Here is an 18,505-nt window from a genome sequence, read left to right on the forward strand (position 1 = left end):
AGCTATTTAAAACTTTTCTTAAGAAATATATACGAGATCTTTCACCATGTTTTCGAATCTTAGTGTATAAGTCGTTATTTTATGAATTTTACTAGAAAATTGGTATTTTATGTATGGTGTTTTGTGTGGGATAAAGATGGAAAAGGATGGAAGCCCATTTTGAAAGTGAAGTGGGCATTGGTCCAGACTTGTGATTGATCCAAAGGATGGGTTGCTTTATTATGGGCCAAGTCCAACCCAAAAGAAATGGGCTTGGACCGGACAACTGGATCGATAATACCAAACACTTGGCGGAGGAGTTTTCTGCAAGAAATTCTGTGGCGGAAGATAAAAGAAAAAGGCAAAAGCAAGTTGTTTTTATTTTTTAAAACAACGAGACACCCAAAAAGCAGGGACCATGATTTTCCTCTTCTAATGGCTAAGCTCTCTCTAAATTGGTCAGCTTTCCCACCTCCATATCAGTCTCCCAGACTCACACAAACTTCTCCATGTTCTACTCTCAGTATAGCCAAAGCTTCAAAACCCATAGTGGTCTGTGGCAACCCACCCACTTTTGTCTCTGCTCCTGGTCGACGTATTGTTGCAGGTTAGCTTTATTTATTTGTTCATTATTTATTTATTTATTTATGTTTTTTTGGTGTTTTTAATAGTTTCTCAAGTGAATTTGGTGACACCCACTTTGTGTGTGTGTGTGTTTTTTTTTTTTTTTTTCCCAATTTTAGCGTTTGTTTCCTTGTTTTAGTCTCTGAATTAACGTTTTAGCAGGTGGGTCATCAGAATTTGGACTTCTTTTTTGTTGTTGTACTGATTCTTATTTTTCCGTCTTGAGTTCTTGGGTTGGTTTTTGGCTTCTTTGTAATTCAATGAAAGTTAACGAGTTCTAGTATTATTACTTGGGAAATGGTTTGATGGTCCAATGAGAAATGTGGTTTGGATGAATGGTTTGTTTGGTAAACATGAAATTCATTCTGAATTCACCAACATTTAGGGTTATTGTAGCATCTTCTTATTTGATGTGACTGTAATTGAGGTGCCCATGGAAAGGAGCTGAAGATTAGGACCATTGGCTGCTGATGGATATCCGGTCAGTTTAAGACTTTTTCTACAACCCTTATGGATGTAGCTGACCAGAGTAGTTGGAATATGAGGCTTAGTTGATCATAGTTGAGTTTATCTATTGGTCATGATTGGATTGCTGTTTATGAAGTAAATTAAGTGGCTAAATTTAAATAAAATGTGGAAAGAAAATTTTCAATTATTATATTACTTTTGTATTGAATGAAGGGACTAAAAAAAGAGGTGGTAATTTGAAGTTTGAATCTTGTAATGCAATCAAACTAATACTTATAGGGGTTCAATTCTTATTTTTAGTCATGGCATTTGAACTGTCATTCGAGAGAAAGAGAGCCAGTTCTGCTCTCACTCTCTGCATGCATACAAATACAAGATAAGTTTGGGATAATATGTTTAGTTATCTTCTATATGTGGACATTGAATTTTTTAGTAATTTTGTATGTTGATTTCCTAAAAAATGCAGGTCAGTAACTTGATTTTAGTTCTTTGTTCATTTGCTTGGTTTTTGAATATTCTGTCTTCTTATAAGAGTTGAATGTGCTAGTTGGGGACCTGCATGGGGATCTTGCCCAAGCGAGATGTGCACTTGAGATGGCTGGGGTCTTAAGTTCTAATGGTCAAAACTTATGGACTGGTGGAGACACGGTAACTCTTTTATTTACATAATGCAGAAATATTAATACAAAATTAGTTGCCAAAATCTTATATATTTACCTATGGTGGAGGGGCTTGGTACAAGTCGTGGTTGCAGACATCTCTTATTTTATTCTTCTGATAATTGTAGATAAGTTCTAGATACCTATCCAAAGAAAATTACCTTTTTCCATTTCATGAAATTCTCGTTATACTATTCTGCCCTATCAATTATCATTGGACTTTTATAATTTACAATTGGAAAACTCTTGACTTAAAGGAGAAACTTGTAGGATGTCTTCTAGTGAAGAAGTGTTCCAACCAATGATGATTTATTTGCCTTTTCACCTAGGTATTGGTTCAGCTTGGAGATATACTTGATCGAGGAGAAGATGAAATAGCTATCTTATCCTTATTGCGGTCATTGGATATCCAGGCGAAAGCTAGTGGTGGAGCAGTTTTCCAGGTTTGTGCTGCTACAAGTGGAGAGACTTTTTCTGACTGTTGCACAAATATTCATGATGCTCAAGTTATCATGTCTATATTTTTGTATTTGATTTGCTTGTGAAAGATATGTGTACACTGTTGTAGTGCCAACGAAAGATTTGATGCCAACAATGTTAGTTCAAGAACACAAAGATAAAACAATCACACATACGGTACATGAGGTTTTAACGTGGTTCGGCCAACCATGCCTACGTCCACGGATGAGAGATAATGATTCCACTATACAATAGAGAATATTACAGAGGACAGAACCAGATACAACTATTGGGTTCCCGAAACATCCCATGTTTCCCCACTCCTTGTATCCATACCTTACTACGAGCCATCTCGCTCCACTGAGTACCTCCCGTTCTTCCTCACATCTCTATCCACCTTGTATAGTTTCTACAGGCCCATCTCCATCTCATGACTTTTTCCCCTCATGACCTAGAATATTTATAGAGATATTTCCAACAACCTTCCTTATTCTATAAGGAAGTCTAATATTACAATAATATATCAACCTAAAAATATTCTATATAATATTCTTTACAAAAAGGAATCTATACTAATTAGGAATTTGGGACACTTTCTAACAATCTCCACCTTGGACCAAATTCCATGAAGTTAATCTTCAATCTCTCCATGACACAAACCTTTTTGTATCATATCACCACGAGAGAGCAATCGACTCCACCTTCAGTGAAAATTCCTTTTGTTTTCATCTTGTGTGCTTTGTGATCTTTTGCTCTTCCAGAAATCTTCAACCCAAGCTCTGATACCAGTTGTAGTGCCAACGAAAGATTTGATGCCAACAATGTTAGTTCAAGAACACAAAGATAAAACAATCACACATACAGTACATGAGGTTTTAACGTGGTTCGACCAACCATGCCTACGTCCACGGATGAGAGATAATGATTCCACTATACAATAGAGAATATTACAGAGGACAGAACCAGATACAACTATTGGGTTCCCGAAACATCCCATGTTTCCCCACTCCTTGTATCCATACCTTACTACGAGCCATCTCGCTCCACTGGGTACCTCCCGTTCTTCCTCACATCTCTATCCACCTTGTATAGTTTCTACAGGCCCATCTCCATCTCATGACTTTTTCCCCTCATGACCTAGAATATTTATAGAGATATTTCCAACAACCTTCCTTATTCTATAAGGAAGTCTAATATTACAATAATATATCAACCTAAGAATATTCTATATAATATTCTTTACAAAAAGGAATCTATACTAATTAGGAATTTGGGACACTTCCTAACAACTGTATGAAGTACCATTTTTATGTTGGTGGTTTGATAGAAAATATGGTAATATGACTTCTGTATCCTGTTTTTTCACCATGGTCTGTAAGAATGTGTTTGGAATACCCTATGCAAAAGCTCTCAGTAATCTTTAACTTTATTTAATTCTATCAATGGATGATTTTCTGAAACTTTTAGTTCTACTTTCCCTAATTAATGTGCTGTTAATGTTCTGGTGTTCTGATGTAGGTTAACGGAAACCATGAGACTATGAATGTGGAAGGGGATTTCAGATATGTTGATTCAGGGGCATTTGATGAGTGTACAGATTTCCTTGAATACTTGGATGACTATGGAGGGAACTGGGAAGAAGCTTTTCTTGGTTGGGTTGGTGTTTCTGAAAAGTGGAAAGAAGATCGAAAAATGTTCCAAAATTCTTGGGGTCCATGGAACCTAGTGAAGGTACTCAAATTCTCTATCCCATTGATTCATATTCACAAGAGTAAGCATATTTGATCATTTTTATTGGTGGTGCTATTATTGATTCTCTCTCTCTATATATCTATCTATCTATCTATCTATCTATCTATCTATCTCGTGTGAATTAGTTTTTGTTTGGTGATTATTTTTCCCTTCAAGAGCATTTGGCAATTCCTGCTTCCTGCCCAGTTATCATTTTTCAATTAATCACTCCGATTAAATACTAGGACAGAAGCAAAAGGGGGTGATTGCTAGATCAATTCTTCTAAGACCAGGGGGTCTATTGGCATGCGAGCTTGCACGACATGCTGTTGTTCTTAAAATCGATGACTGGGTGTTTTGTCATGGTGGACTTCTTCCTCACCATGGTAAAAATAGTACCATTGCCATTTGAATGCATTGCTTGTTTAAAAGTATGTAAGAAGTTTTATCTTTCTTGTTTGAAATGCCTGATAGGAGTGTTGGTACTTCCACAGTTGCATATGGCATAGAGAGAATGAACAGGGAAGTATCTCATTGGATGAGAGGTCTCACTGATAATGATAATGATCGTCCAATTCCTTTCATGGCAACCAGGGGCTATGACAGTGTTGTTTGGAACCGCTTATACTCTCGAGATGTTTCAGATTTTGCGGACTACCAGAATAACCAAGTAATAATCCGGATAATATTTTTTTCTTTAGTTTTTATATATTTCATTTTCAAAAGTTTGGCAGCTTGAAACTTGGGTGGACTGAGTTTTGAAAGATTCAGAACTTGTTTTTTGGTTTTACAGAATTTCAATTTGCCCACTTGACCAGCTCCTTAGCTGGATGAATTGTTGACTTGAAAGTGAGGAAACCTGGTTTTGAAAAAAAAAAGTGTTTTCTCTTTTTGTCCAGTCCATTGGTTGCTTATTTATTCAGTTGACATCTTCTTAGGTTACAAAGTAAATTTTGGGATTGTGTTATACTAGTATATCTGCCTATTGGAACTGAGTTGTTCTGCTCAGCAGATATATTCTCTTCTTGAAGAGACACTGCAAGCAGTAGGTGCTAAGGCCATGGTGGTTGGGCATACTCCTCAAACTGTAGGAGTAAATTGGTAAGAAACCTCAATTGCTGGGCTTTTCATTTTGAGGAACTACAGATATATGATATCTCTAATTTGACTAATTCTATGTTCATAACATACTTCCCAAACTAGCGAGGCTTGCAGACTCATATACTTTGTATATCTAGTTATTGGGTTTTGGGTTTTGCCTTGCAGTAAATATGATTGTAGTATATGGCGTATTGATGTGGGAATGTCCAGTGGAGTTCTTAATTCAAGACCAGAGGTAAACTGAACTTCTTAGTTTCCCATTTGTGAGATCCAACAAAACATAACCACTTAATATCATTTCCTGAAGATCTTGATCTTTTATCCCATCTCATATGGTTCATTATGAAAAAACCAATGATTTTTATCTCTATCTCAACTCTGTGTTATGTACAGGGTCACCTTCAGATTTCAATAAATGATCATTCCATAGGATCAATTTGTTCCTTCAAAATTTCAAATGCTATGTGTCCATGGGACATCCAAAAACCCCCTTTACAGCCCAGATTTTTTGTTTCTGTTGAGTAGAAGTTTCTACTCATTATTTTCTCTTTTTGGAATCTTTGTTATGAACAGCACTCTGGGTAATGGGGTCTAACATTCAACCCATTTTTTACTTTCACCAGGTTCTTGAAATAAGAGACAATACAGCAAGAGTTATAAGGAGCAAAAGAGACAGGTTTAATGAACGTCAGGTTGTTGATTATACATAAGCCCAGAATATGAACCGACAGAGTATAACAGGTACCGAGTTTTCACATTCCTTGCTCTGTTACTTTGTCAAGTAAAAATAAGTTTTCTTTTGAAAGGATACGGTGATTGGCTGGTACTGCACCTTTTTTATTTTGTCGTGAGAATTTGTGGTGCCTAAATATCTGTGCTCTTGAGTGATGTATTTTTAGCTTGTAGTTTCATGTCCTGGAATGCTAGATAATGCCAGTATGTCACATTCCACACCTTTTTTGAAATGAGAACATCGGATGCCTAAATGCCTGTTCTTTTGATTGATGAATTCTTAGCTTGTAGTTCCAAGTCCTTGAATACTGCACTCTGCCAGTACTTCACATTCAAAATACTGAATTGCTTCCCCTGTTTTGCCAGTATTTACACTTCTTCTTCACCTTATATTCTTCAAATCAATCATTTGGTGTTTGAACTGCTTGATTTGGATAGAAGCTTATTTTCGATGCACAAGTTTAAGATCAACTGAGTTTAATTGTCTTGTTTGTTTTGATGGATTTCACAGGAAATACTGGGTACTTCCCTTCCCATTCACATTCGATTTATAGCTTGTTGGACTGTCTACCATGGTCGACACTTTCTGTTAAAAGGGGTTAGTTCAATGATGCAAACTGAGCTGCCTTTGGCAATTTAAGTAAGAGCACAAAGACAGGCAAAGCAAACTTTGTATCACATCCAGGAGGTAAAACTTACTCCTAATTGATTTTAGGACCTGTCTTTGTGTTGAATGAAATTGTCCTACTGAAACATAGGACTCAAATGCAGAACTTGTTGAATATGAATGAGATCAACAACAAATATTGTCACTTGAGAAAATATTAGTATTAGGATTTGGAGTTTGGTTGTGGATTTCTTCATTCTTAGCTCTATTGGAGAGAATCTTACTATGGATTAATACAACAAACAAATAATAATTATTTATCATGTAACAGTCCTCTTCCTCTTATGTAGATATTGTCCGCTCTAGGCCAATATGCTTTCACAACTCTAAAATATATCTACATGGTGAAGAGATACCCACTACATCTACAATGTCAGGAATTTAAGAGGTTGAACAGATAATGTCTCATATCGAAGTTGGAGATTGGCTTTAAAACCATTTATAATGACTCCTTTCTGCGCAAATATTTTCTGTTCTAGGCTCAGTGGACTCTCGTAGCTTTAAAATGTCTAATGATTAAAATATACCCACTACATATATAACGGTAGAAACTTCTTTCCCTATCCATATCATATATCAAATACAAGGTTATAGATTATAAATGGCGCCCACCGACTATACAACAGCAGGGCACCCATTGTATCATTTAACTGTAGTTAAGTCTGAAAACTGCCATTTTTGCATGGCAATGACACCAAAGATATCACTAAACCTGGAAATTTTCAAACTTGTCTTTTTCGTGAAAAAGAATTCTAGATAATCATCACTTAATTGCATGGATGAGCATCAATAGTTGCACCTCTGCAACCAGATTCTGAAGATATGTTCCTTTTCCATAATGAAGATGAAGACTGGCCGGTCGTCTACAATTTTTCAGATTTATAATTCACATTCTGAATTTTTTTTTTTTTTTTTTTTTTGATGAGATTTTTCTTAACTGCATTCAGGGAAGATACATATTACATTGCCTAGCAATCAGGTCTGGTGTGGCTCTTTTGCATATACATGGAAAAATGGAAAGTGGAATGCATTTGGTTGAAGATATAGAATCTTCATCTATGTGAAAAATTAAGAAAAATTTAGCATTTTTCTATACCATGATTCATTTGTGGCTCAAAACGAAAGAGATTCAAGGGAACCACCATTTCTGTTATCAAATTTCTGAATGAAAGAAAAAATTGGAGGAAACTGAAGGAAACCAAACAACTGATACTGAAGTTAAGGCTCGGCTGCTTTAATTTTTTATTTCCATAATTTTTATCCAGATTACATTATGATCCATGGAGAATAGAAAATGATTAAAGAAAGAGGACGCGGGGAAAAGCTCCGGTGGTAGTATGGGCACGACTGATGGAGGCGTTTCACGGCGGGCGGCGAGGTTCACGTCGGCAGAGGGCGAAAAAAGAGTGCCTCCAGCGGCTTCACAATACCGGCTTCGTTGTAGGACCTGGCTGTCAGCATTATAGGGACCCATCCCTGATGACACGTGGCACGCGTCCCCTGACGATACATGGCACGTGATCCTATCCGGAGTATCTACATCCGGATTTCCCCAAAAGAACACGTGGCGCGCTTTCCTATCCGGATCCCTGAAATAAAGAACACACGGGACTCGCAAAACATCCTATCCGGACCACCGCCATTACTCATCCGGCGACCTTTCATATTCTACCCGGATATGTTCATCCGGATCACTGGCCAAGCCAAGCATGCCTCACTACGTCATTTTGACATCCTGTCACAAGGCGACCTTTCATATTCTACCCGGATATGTTCATCCGGATCACTGGCCAAGCCAAGCATGCCTCACTACGTCATTTTGACATCCTGTCACAAATCATATTTCAATACCTGCAGAGTGAAAAGACAGAAGTGACAGCAAGTCACTTCCCACGATCTCTGACAGCTGTTCGTAGGATGAGGATGTCCCTGTCACCACCTAGTGGCATCATGGTAAACCAAAAAGTCTTCCATCATTTATGGAGGAGAGAGAATCTCCAAAGAACTATATATACAAACCTTCGCGCAAAGAAGAAGGTAAGCTTTTCAATACCTAGTAAAAGGCCAACTGTGCCCACTGCTTTTATCTCTTTTTCCATGGCTAACAAAACCATCGGAGGGTGTGTCCGGACACCCTGTCTGGACGCCTTTTGCAGGAGTAGCTGAATCAGGGATCACAGTTGAGATCGTACGTCCTTTCATTTGGCAACTACGTGGATCATTGGGAATACGAGGCCTCAACAAGCATGATCATGTTGAAGTGAATCACAGTATTCACGAAGACCCGGCAGGCCTCCGGTGATCCACCAGCGGAACATCGATGACGTACGACTCAACTACGACCGTTTCCTCGCTGTTGGCCGCAGTGTGCAGGGTGGTGACAGAGCGGTAGTTCTTTAGGTTATTGTCACCGCCGATAATGCTGAAGCCGGTGACATAAGCGTTATTGTCGAGAATGTCGAGACGCTCGATGCTGTCCTTTCCGGGGAGGTTCCGGTGGACAACGAGGTGGCGGATGCTGCCGACCTCAACGTTGCCACTGGCGAGGTGGCAGAACTGGATGAAGGGTTTGTACTCTCCCGGGGAATCGAAGCACCGGAGAATCGACCACACAGTGGTAATGGGGGCGTCAATTTCCCGGTAGTGAGCGGAGGTGAACTGGTTGGGCTTGACGGTGCGGAGGTGACGCAAAGCGACGTCGTATGGGACAGCTATGGGTAGTGATAACGGAACCTGACGAGCGACTCCCCGGCTGTGAACCCTTGGCGCCATTGACAGAGACTCTTGGGCCTGTAATCGCCATTTTTCTCCGTAACCCTCCCGAACTCCTCTCTACGAAGATGAAGAAGGTGATGGTGTCTCAGTGTTATTTATAGCTTGAAAGAGTGAGGACCTTTTTCGACTGAGTGACAAGTAGATTGCCTTTGTTTATCCGTTTCATAATTATATTTGAATTTTAAATTAAAAAAAAAATTATGATTATTTATTAATGTGGCATAAGAAATTGTTTTAATTATATTGAAATTTTGTTTCAATTTTTAGCAATTGAAAATTGATCATTTTTTAAAAACGTTTCACAAGTCAAGTTTGGTATAAAATAGATAATATGGTAAAAAAAAAAAAAAATTTACATCCTTGCCAACAAAATTAAGTAATGATATTTTTATTTTTATTATTTATTTTATCATTTATTTAATTATATATTTAAAAATCAATTTTTATTTTCTTAAAGCACAAAATAAAAATAAAAATTAAATATATAAAATTTTAAACGATTTTCATTGAAAGATTATGATAAAATAAAATTAAAAATAAAAAATAAAAATAAAAACAAAAACAAAATGTTTGGAAAGCATCGCTAGAATCGAACAACCTGAGCCCACATTCCTTATGGCGTTGGCCAGTTCCTTTGGTTTTAAAGTCACCTCCACCGGCTCTATTCAGCTTTGTAAACTCCGCTAACCTACGCATGCTGCACGCTATATAGTCCTCTGCTCCCATTGCATGCCTCTCCACCTTCTCGCTCACCCTCAGCTCCTTATCCTACGCCGTCCTCGTTCCCATTCAGTCTCCGCCATGGCTTCTTCGCTTCTTCTCCCATCAGTCTCTCCCAGGAACCTCTCTTTCAGCGCTTCTCACTCGTTCCGCGGCTTTAACCTCTCGGGTTTCAGCCCTAGAAATGTAGGCAGATCCAGGGTTTCCATGAGCGTTTCGGTGGGGTCCAGGACCTGCGTTGATGACGCGTTGTTTGCGGATTACAAGCCCACTTGTGCTTTTCTCTTTCCTGGTCAGGTGAGTTGGGTTTGATGCGAAAATTTCCAGAATTTTTAATTCCTTTTTGTAAATTGAAGTGAATTTGGAGTTTTGGTACAGATCAGGTCGGAAAGATTGTGAATTTTTAGATTTTGGCATTAATTTCTCCCGAGCTTTGATACATTTAGTGATCAATTAGGGAATTAAAGAATCAGCGAAAGGGAGATAATGAAGCAGGTGTGCTTGTCCAGAATTGAAATTCGCATGTTGTTTCCAGCTTTGTTGCTGATGAAATTTGAAAGTCAATTTTGCAAATTCATCTGTCCATGGAATTGAATTTCGGATTTCACAGGCATGATCGGAACTGTTGTTGATGTACTAAGTTCCTTGCTAATCTTGAGCTGTTATGAAGTACTATCTAATGTAAGAGGACGGAACAATTAACGTCTTAGATCGTGATATTGTAGCTTGCATGAATAAGGGGACAAAACCTAATGTATTTTTCTTTATAAACAGCATAATACCATCTATTTCCCTGTTTAATGTCTCATCTTGACAAATTATAACTTGGAAATTTAACTTGTTTGATGTTTTATTTTGCAAAATGGGCTTTTTGAAAAAGTGAATTAGGGGAATCCTTTTTGTGGCTACTAGGCTATTCACATAGCATCTGACTAACAATTATTATTGTGCATGAATTTGAGAGTTACTGTATCATGGTACGCAAAGAATTGGGTTTCTGTTGCTGGATTATGCAAGTCATCTGATTTGGCAATGCAGGCTATTAATGTAGATCCCACTTACTTATATCTGTATTTTGCAAAATTGCAGGGTGCTCAAGCTGTTGGAATGGGTTCAGAGGCTCAAAGTGTGCCAGCTGCAGCGGACTTGTATAAGAAAGCAAATGACATTCTCGGGTAGGGTCAATAATTTTTGTTTTCGTTCTTTTGATGCTTTATGCTATATAATCTGAACCTCGGCTGGGGACAATAGTGACAATGTGCTATTTTGGAAGTATGTTTTTCAATTTACACATGGTAGTTGATTTGAGTATCGTGATGTTCTGTTGCATGCAGATTTGACCTTCTGGATGTTTGTATCAATGGACCAAAAGAAAAGCTAGATTCTACTGTTTTAAGCCAGGTATTCTGCCATATTGCTTTGTGATTTCTTTAGCTACTTTTTTTTTTTTCTGATGAGGAAGGCAAGATCTGATTTCTTTAGCTACTTGTGTCTTGGTAATAGTTCATTGTTGTTTTATACCCAGAAGGGACAACCTGTGGCAGTAGTCTTTATTTGAGATAAGGGGCTTTTGTCTACTAATATTAGATACATATCCTATGATTACTGGATCCCTACTGTAAATAATATTCTGAAGTTCTAACTTGCCTCCATATATCCTCTGGACTGTCAGAAAACTGTAGTCAGAACCATATGATTGGTGTGACTTTTCCTAAGATCTTTAATGAAGCACATCATTCTTATAATACCATAACATTACTACTTTCAGAGATCCAAGACCCTTTTCTCGTGTTCAGCACAAACCAAGTACATCACTTGTTATAAATCATGATATATCCACCATTTTTGCTTCTAATGTAGTGTGAAAATATTTTTTTTCATTAATTTAATTTTAATCTTTTTCCTAAGTTGGAAGTAGTTTGTGTTTTGGTTAATGTTGATAATGATGTAACATTATGCTATCCATTGTTACACGTTGGCATTTCCAGTGATAATCATAGATTAGCATTGATTCTGCTTAATTGCAGCCAGCCATATATGTCACAAGCCTAGCTGCAGTAGAGGTGCTTCGTGCTCGTGATGGAGGTCAGCAGATAATCGATTCTGTAGATGTCACATGCGGTCTAAGCTTGGGAGAATATACTGCTTTAGCATTTGCTGGAGCTTTCAGGTGTGCCATGTAATTTAGTTGCATGACAATAATGCTTTCAGTATATGCTTTTCTTATGGTTTAAATGAAAGCAACATCATGCTTTTCTTATGAGTGAATGGGATTTATACACCACAAATTGGGACTCGCGTTCTCACTGATCTCAGAATTGAATGAGCGGGCCAAGCATGCCTAGCAAGTCACAATTACAAACCAACAGGGTTGGTTTTTTTTTTTCAAGCTATTGAGTGTTCCTGATTGTAACACTAATGAAACTTAAAGGTTTGGACGGCTTTAACATATTGTTTTCAACTTATTTAGGTGATTTGGATGCCTTCCAACTAAGACTTAGGAGACTCTTGCGCCTTGTGCCTTTTAAAACTATGATTTTGTAAGGTTTAAGGAATGGAGGGATAGAGCATCTTCTCCAAATATTCATATGGTACATCAAATACCCTTTCGAGTTAGATCAAGAACTAAGGTGCATAATGTCTATAAATGATGAGATGCACCTTTCACTGCTGTCTGTTACATTCTTTTTAGATTATCATATCCCTACTCTAATATGTCTTATTGGTCTGTTTGGTTCTGTTTTAAAGCTTTGAGGATGGACTCAAGCTGGTCAAATTAAGGGGTGAAGCAATGCAGGTACCATCAGTTATTACCTAATGGGTTATCTTAATTTTGAACCATGAATCCCTTTGTAACTATATTTCTATGTGGCTGTCATCAGGATGCTGCCGATGCTGCTAAAAGTGCTATGGTCAGTGTCATTGGACTAGATTCAGAAAAAGTCCAACTGTTGTGTGATGCAGCCAATGAAGAAGTTGATGAAGATAATAAAGTCCAAATCGCAAATTTCTTATGCCCTGTAAGGTTCTTTTAGATCCTTCTATTGGTTCAGTAAACCTAGACAGCTTATTAATTCTTGATTCTTTAGACCATAGCATGAAATGCTTGTTACTTTGGTAGGGGAATTATGCAGTCTCTGGAGGAGTGAAAGGAGTGGAAGCGGTTGAAGCTAAGGCTAAGTCATTCAAGGCCCGAATGACGGTATTTTTCTTTACAGTTTTCTGTCTGAAGCCATCCTTCCATCACCAAGACTCATGCCACAACTTTTTTCTCTTCTCAGGTGCGTCTTGCAGTGGCTGGTGCTTTCCACACTAATTTCATGGAACCCGCTGTCTCAAGATTGGAAGCCACACTGGCAGCAACAGAAATCAGAACTCCAAGAATCCCAGTTATATCCAACGTTGATGCGCAGCCACATGCAGATCCCGACACGATTAAGAAGATATTGGCGCGTCAGGTAAGATACTTGAACTTGTGATCTTCTATCAGGAATGAAAAATGGCATGCTAATTCAACAAATCAACTCAAAATACCCAGGTGACTTCCCCGGTTCTATGGGAAACAACAGTGAAGACTCTCCTAACCAAAGGACTAAAAAAGAGTTACGAATTGGGGCCTGGAAAGGTATTATTATTCTGACTACAATCCTATTGACCTCTCTCGTCACACCTAAATCTGAAACAGAGAAATTCAGTTCTAGTTCTATTTTGCATCAAATCTCAGGTTATCGCTGGCATTTTCAAGAGAATGGACAAAACTGCTGACTTAGAGAATGTTAGTGCTTGATTGAGCTGGGAATCAGAGGTTATGCGCTGCGTTTTGTTTCCTCCCATTTCTGCCGTGAATTGAATCTTTAGCTTCTTGGTGCAGTGGGTATAGGTTCCTTTTTGAAGCCAAACCAAGCCCAGATCTTGAATTTTTAAGATTTGTTCAACCGTATTGTACCTTCAGTTTATCATTGGAGAGCTTGTTGGATTCATGTAGTTTCGGAGAGTTATATTGAATATTGTTTATTACCAATGTCTTAGAATTGCTGCATTACTCAAAGAAATGAAGTAGAACCACTAGAGTCTTCAGTTTTCCCTTTTCAACTTCAATTTCAATGCCCTCCATTTGCTGAATCGGTCGTTTATAAAGATTATAAGATAAAATGCAGCATGATAGACAAAATTTCATTAAGAATACCAGAATTCAATCATTCAAGAAATTCATCAAACATGAGGTGGGCATCAGAGCACGGTTCAATCAACACAGAGAACGAAGAGAAACATTATCGCATCGCGATCGCATGCTCTGATTTTTTGCTTTCTGATTTGGCCTTTTTCTCAGTTTCGAATTGTGGTTGAGGGTGCAGGAGGTTGTCTCAATCGCCTGAGCTGATCGATCCACCGATCCTCGGGAACATGGCCAGCCCAATCAGGAGCCAATCCACCAAACGAAACCCCACGCATTGCCTCCATCACTTGCATCGCATTCTCCCGCGTCAACGGCGCGTTTCGCCGGCTCTCATCCTCTCTAAACGCCCTCCGTATCGCCGAATCAGAAGTCTCTCTCTCCTCTTCGTGTTCTTCTTCCACATCGTCGTTCAGATTCAATGACGACACTCCATTCTCCGCTACATGACCGCAGTACCCGTTCGGGAGACGGTGAAAATCAGAGGCGTGCTCCTCGTGATCTTCGTCGGAGTTGACTTGATCAGAAGCTTCGTCATCGGAATCGACTGCGGAGATCGGTTGGTAATACTCCGGCGAATCTTCGGAATTCGTATCCGAATCGCTTCCACCACCGTTCCCTTCACGTCAATTCAAACACAACTCCAAATTTCACGATTTAAAGAAGAAGAAATCTAGTGGATTAATAAAATGAAATCAAAACTTACCTTCCATGAAATCAGTCGTGGGATTGGACATACCGTTCATTGCCGAAGAGATTTGAGGGGGGTTCAAAAGAGAAAAATCGTATAATACTGGTTTCGTGATGGAATACGCCCCTCAAATTCGAAGAAATTGCAAGAATGGCCAGAAAAATCCAAATCTAAGGCGAGGAAAAACCTAAAAAGAAGAATGAATGCACCAGCCGGGAATCGAACCCGGGTCTGTACCGTGGCAGGGTACTATTCTACCACTAGACCACTGGTGCTTGTTGCAAGCTTCACGGAATTATCTCTATTAGTCGAAAGAACACGCAAACCTTCACGACGTGGCTCGCTTTCTCGACATCAAATCCAATCCCAGCTTTGGAAGTGTGTTGTGCTTGAGAGAGAGTCGAAGCGGGAAATGGCGATTCCCATACTAAGGGCTGTGATTTCTGATTCTCACGAATTCTTCAATTCCTTATCGCATACCTCTAGATTATTGTCGATTCCAAAGAAGAGGAGGTTGATTGTTTCTGCTTCGGCTTCGGCTTCGGCTTCTGCTTCTGCTCCATTGGAAATCAATCCACTTCGGTGCGGCAACTCCTCTTGTTTCTTTCATCAAGTTTGAATTCTGAATTCAATTATTGCTTGGTTGATTTTATTTCATGTTTGGCATTTTATTCAGCTGGCTGCTAAGTGTAATCCTTGAAACCAGCATTTTGTTTTTATTCTGGAAATTGGCTGAGAATTTGAATTTAGGAAATCCTTTTTATGTATCGGTGAAACCTAGGAATAGAAGAAATGCATCAGTCATCAGTGTTCTTTGTCATTAAAGCTCTGAGTTCTAAGAACCTAAGCCCTTTGACTGATTGCTGAATATCCATCCTTAGCCACCATTCTCGCCGTATAAATGTTGTGAAACATGCAGGAAGGTATGGGGTTCTGCTGACATGGTTTTTAAAATGTTTTCAAAAGTCATCTTAGAAGCTGGTCATTTTAGCAAACACTTTAACTCAAAACTGATCCCAAACAAGAACATGTTTTACTGTTTTCATGTTTTGAATATGAACATGTTTTTGAACAAAAACTACTTCATTTTTTTTCTTTTGTTACCAAACAATTTCTGTATTTCCTTAAATTTCAATCAGGTTATGATCAATACGCATATAGCCATAGGTGATTGGGTATTCTTAGCGTATTAGCACGAATTCCATTGTTTTCCTGCTCCACCAGTGCAGCAGAAATTATGGGGTCCATGGATATGTGCACTGTGCTTGTTCATATTATAGGTGTGAAGTGCTCTACGGAGCAGTTTGGCCGGAAAATCCTTTCTGGGATCTTTAATGTTTCTCTTAATATGGAATTTTTTTTAGGCTGCATGCTGGTTCAGTAGTTTGGTCACCATGATGCTGTATCTTGTGCCTTTCAATATTATTGTTATCATTGCCCTCTAGATTTATGTAACCAATTGAACAACTGGGTTGATCTCTTTTGCCATGTTCGTAGGTCGGAAGTATCTTTTTGTGTTGGAACTCACCTCATTCCCCACCCCAACAAGGTAGTGAACTGATTGCCTTGGCTTCTCCCATGTGACCATGTTGGCTTCCTGTGCTATAAATTAATTTACTGCTTATATTGTTACACAAAATATCAATTTGGTTCTACATGTGCCACACTTGTGAGTCTTTGTTTTTTGAAAGGTTGACAGAGGTGGTGAAGATGCATTCTTTGTAAGCAGCTATAATGGGGGAGTTGTTGCGGTTGCTGATGGTGTCTCTGGGTATGGAGCCTTATTCTAAAAAAGGAAAATATTACTATCTTTCTTATTATTAATTTTAGGTTCAAACTTTAATGGTCTTAAGATGATAATAATGCTAATAAAAATCCTGTCATAAATCATTTACAACCTCTCCTGTTAACAAATGCAGAATTCAAAAATTATTTGTAATTTGCTTAACGAAGTTGCTAAGTGGGCCTTAGGCTTGAGAGTTGTTGAGTAATCCTACATTTCACATAGAATTCTCCTACTTCAAATTACTTATTACCCATATGCTTCCTGAATTTGGAATTTGTGATTGAGTTCTCTCCTTATTTTTTTCAAGGTGGGCCGAACAGAATGTGGATCCTTCATTATTCCCTAAGGAACTAATGGCTAATGCTTCAGATTTAGTGGGAGATGAGGAGGTAGTGTTTTTTTATGAATTGCTTCAAACAATCTCACTTAGCAAGATTTCTGTCAGTTCAAATCTTTGCCAATTTGGAGCTTTTATTTCAGGTTATTCATCTTTTTTTTGGACAGGTTAACTATGATCCCCAGATTCTCTTAAAGAAAGCACATACTGCTACCTCCTCTAAAGGTTCAGCTACTGTGTAGGTTTTTATTTTCTTCAGAAGATGTTAACCCAAGCAGATCTAAAAAATTTATATTACCATGACTATTAATGTTTTATTCTCCATTTTGCTACATAGAATTGTTGCCATGTTGGAGAAAAATGGAGTTCTAAAGATCGCCAGTGTAGGGGATTGTGGACTAAGGGTCATCCGAAAAGGTAAAAAATACCCAGGGTTTTCTGCTTGTTCAACTTGTAAACTCCTCTTAGATGTCAGTTCAAGTAATGACACGACATGGGAACTGATTGAATTGGCAGGCAAACTAATTTTTTCTACATTGCCCCAAGAGCATTATTTTGATTGCCCATACCAGTTGAGCTCGGAGGTGATTACTCAAACATATCTAGATGCCACGGTATGATGATTAACTAGATATATCCAACATTCTTACTATATTATGGTCACATTCAATTTTGAGGGGAAAAAAAATCACTCCCATGGATTGAATTAAACTGCATAGTACCTCTTCTCATCTTGATCATTGTCAGCTAATCTCACTCCAAAAACAGGTTACCAGTGTCAAGCTTTTGGAGGGAGACACCATAGTCATGGGCTCAGATGGACTTTTTGATAACGTTTTTGACCACGAAATTGTTTCAACAATAACCCAATATAGTGATGCTGCTGAGGCTGGTAGATGTCTTCAGATCCAACCCATTTGTGAAAATTTACTAATTTAGTAGCAACACGGGCATATTTTTCTTCCTAACCTTGACTTGTTTCATTATTAGCAAAGGCATTAGCTGATCTGGCTAGCAATCATTCAATGGATTCCAACTTTGAATCTCCCTATTCATTGGAGGCCAGAACCAGGGTAAAAATCCATTCAAATACTAGCCAACTTCTTACTCCAATTATATCATTGCAATACATACACAATATATATAACATCAAATATCTGGATTATTAATACCTTGCAGGGTTTTGATGTTCCCTTCTGGAAGAAAGTTCTTGGGGTGAAGCTAACAGGCATGGCTCATCTGAATTCTTTTGTGATACATCTTCCTTTTTGCTAGATGCCAATATGAACAGAGGTTTTTCATTTCAGCAGGTGGGAAGCGTGATGATATCACTGTGGTTGTTGGTCAGGTCGTCAGCTCGTGAAAAATTCATACTGTGCGCAGATTAAGAGATCTCTTCACCAGATAGCCCTTAAATGTTAATTTCCTCATCATTCTATTGTAAACTTAGGAGACCCTCTTTATATAGTGGGTGATACACAGCAACTACTTATGGATTCACAATGAATACTTATGAATTTTCTTCATTGTAATTGAAAAGTAAATAAACAGGCGGAAAAGAAGAAGCCAAATTCAAGTATTTTGAGCACAATGATTCCACTG

The 18,505-nt window shown here is 38.3% G+C and overlaps 5 protein-coding genes and 1 non-coding gene across 11 annotated transcripts; 3 read left to right on the forward strand and 3 right to left on the reverse strand.

Annotated features, from left to right (window-relative positions):
* The first annotated feature begins 365 nt into the window (after positions 1–365).
* On the forward strand, positions 366–6,683 carry LOC117916911 (shewanella-like protein phosphatase 1). 4 transcript variants are annotated; one of them, XM_034833134.1, is made up of 10 exons: positions 366–586; positions 1,604–1,719; positions 2,060–2,173; positions 3,708–3,920; positions 4,171–4,306; positions 4,415–4,590; positions 4,930–5,021; positions 5,187–5,256; positions 5,645–5,762; positions 6,265–6,683. In XM_034833134.1, the coding sequence occupies exons 1-9, from the start codon at positions 415–417 to the stop codon at positions 5,729–5,731; spliced, it is 1,176 nt and encodes a 391-aa protein (XP_034689025.1). In that variant the 5' UTR covers positions 366–414; the 3' UTR covers positions 5,732–5,762; positions 6,265–6,683. The 4 variants fall into 4 exon arrangements, with proteins under 4 accessions (XP_034689025.1, XP_034689027.1, XP_034689028.1 ...); XM_034833136.1 differs by having other exon boundaries at positions 367–586; positions 4,933–5,021; XM_034833137.1 differs by having other exon boundaries at positions 368–586; positions 1,619–1,719.
* A 950-nt stretch (positions 6,684–7,633) lies between these two features.
* LOC117916912 (abscisic acid receptor PYL5-like) lies at positions 7,634–9,397 on the reverse strand. The gene is made up of 2 exons (XM_034833139.1): positions 8,669–9,397; positions 7,634–7,881 (listed from the first exon to the last, which is right to left on the reverse strand). The coding sequence occupies exon 1, from the start codon at positions 9,190–9,192 to the stop codon at positions 8,695–8,697; it is 498 nt and encodes a 165-aa protein (XP_034689030.1). The 5' UTR covers positions 9,193–9,397; the 3' UTR covers positions 7,634–7,881; positions 8,669–8,694.
* Positions 9,398–9,829: 432 nt separating this feature from the next.
* On the forward strand, positions 9,830–13,998 carry LOC117916474 (malonyl CoA-acyl carrier protein transacylase). Of its 2 annotated transcripts, none has more exons than XM_034832531.1 (10): positions 9,830–10,212; positions 11,005–11,090; positions 11,250–11,316; positions 11,943–12,085; positions 12,664–12,712; positions 12,798–12,935; positions 13,037–13,117; positions 13,197–13,373; positions 13,454–13,540; positions 13,640–13,998. In XM_034832531.1, exons 1-10 carry the CDS (start codon positions 9,925–9,927, stop codon positions 13,700–13,702), a joined length of 1,179 nt encoding a protein of 392 aa, XP_034688422.1. In that variant the 5' UTR covers positions 9,830–9,924; the 3' UTR covers positions 13,703–13,998. The 2 variants fall into 2 exon arrangements, with proteins under 2 accessions (XP_034688422.1, XP_034688423.1); XM_034832532.1 differs by lacking the exon at positions 9,830–10,212 and adding an exon at positions 10,439–10,596.
* Positions 13,999–14,086: 88 nt separating this feature from the next.
* On the reverse strand, positions 14,087–14,902 carry LOC117916477. The gene is made up of 2 exons (XM_034832535.1): positions 14,796–14,902; positions 14,087–14,708 (listed from the first exon to the last, which is right to left on the reverse strand). The coding sequence occupies exons 1-2, from the start codon at positions 14,833–14,835 to the stop codon at positions 14,242–14,244; spliced, it is 507 nt and encodes a 168-aa protein (XP_034688426.1). The 5' UTR covers positions 14,836–14,902; the 3' UTR covers positions 14,087–14,241.
* Positions 14,880–18,482, forward strand: LOC117916475 (probable protein phosphatase 2C 26). 2 transcript variants are annotated; one of them, XM_034832533.1, is made up of 11 exons: positions 14,880–15,362; positions 16,278–16,329; positions 16,472–16,551; positions 16,874–16,955; positions 17,071–17,141; positions 17,241–17,320; positions 17,420–17,517; positions 17,672–17,795; positions 17,894–17,976; positions 18,083–18,131; positions 18,214–18,482. In XM_034832533.1, exons 1-11 carry the CDS (start codon positions 14,980–14,982, stop codon positions 18,264–18,266), a joined length of 1,155 nt encoding a protein of 384 aa, XP_034688424.1. In that variant the 5' UTR covers positions 14,880–14,979; the 3' UTR covers positions 18,267–18,482. The 2 variants fall into 2 exon arrangements, 1 of the variants encoding a protein (XP_034688424.1); XR_004651566.1 differs by lacking the exon at positions 18,214–18,482 and having other exon boundaries at positions 17,899–17,976; positions 18,083–18,103.
* Positions 14,985–15,055, reverse strand: TRNAG-GCC. The gene has a single exon. It is a non-coding gene; the product is annotated as a tRNA-Gly (tRNA).
* Positions 18,483–18,505: the final 23 nt, after the last annotated feature.

Source organism: Vitis riparia, chromosome 6 (genome assembly GCF_004353265.1).
Source record: "Vitis riparia cultivar Riparia Gloire de Montpellier isolate 1030 chromosome 6, EGFV_Vit.rip_1.0, whole genome shotgun sequence".
Classification (NCBI taxonomy): domain Eukaryota; kingdom Viridiplantae; phylum Streptophyta; class Magnoliopsida; order Vitales; family Vitaceae; genus Vitis; species Vitis riparia.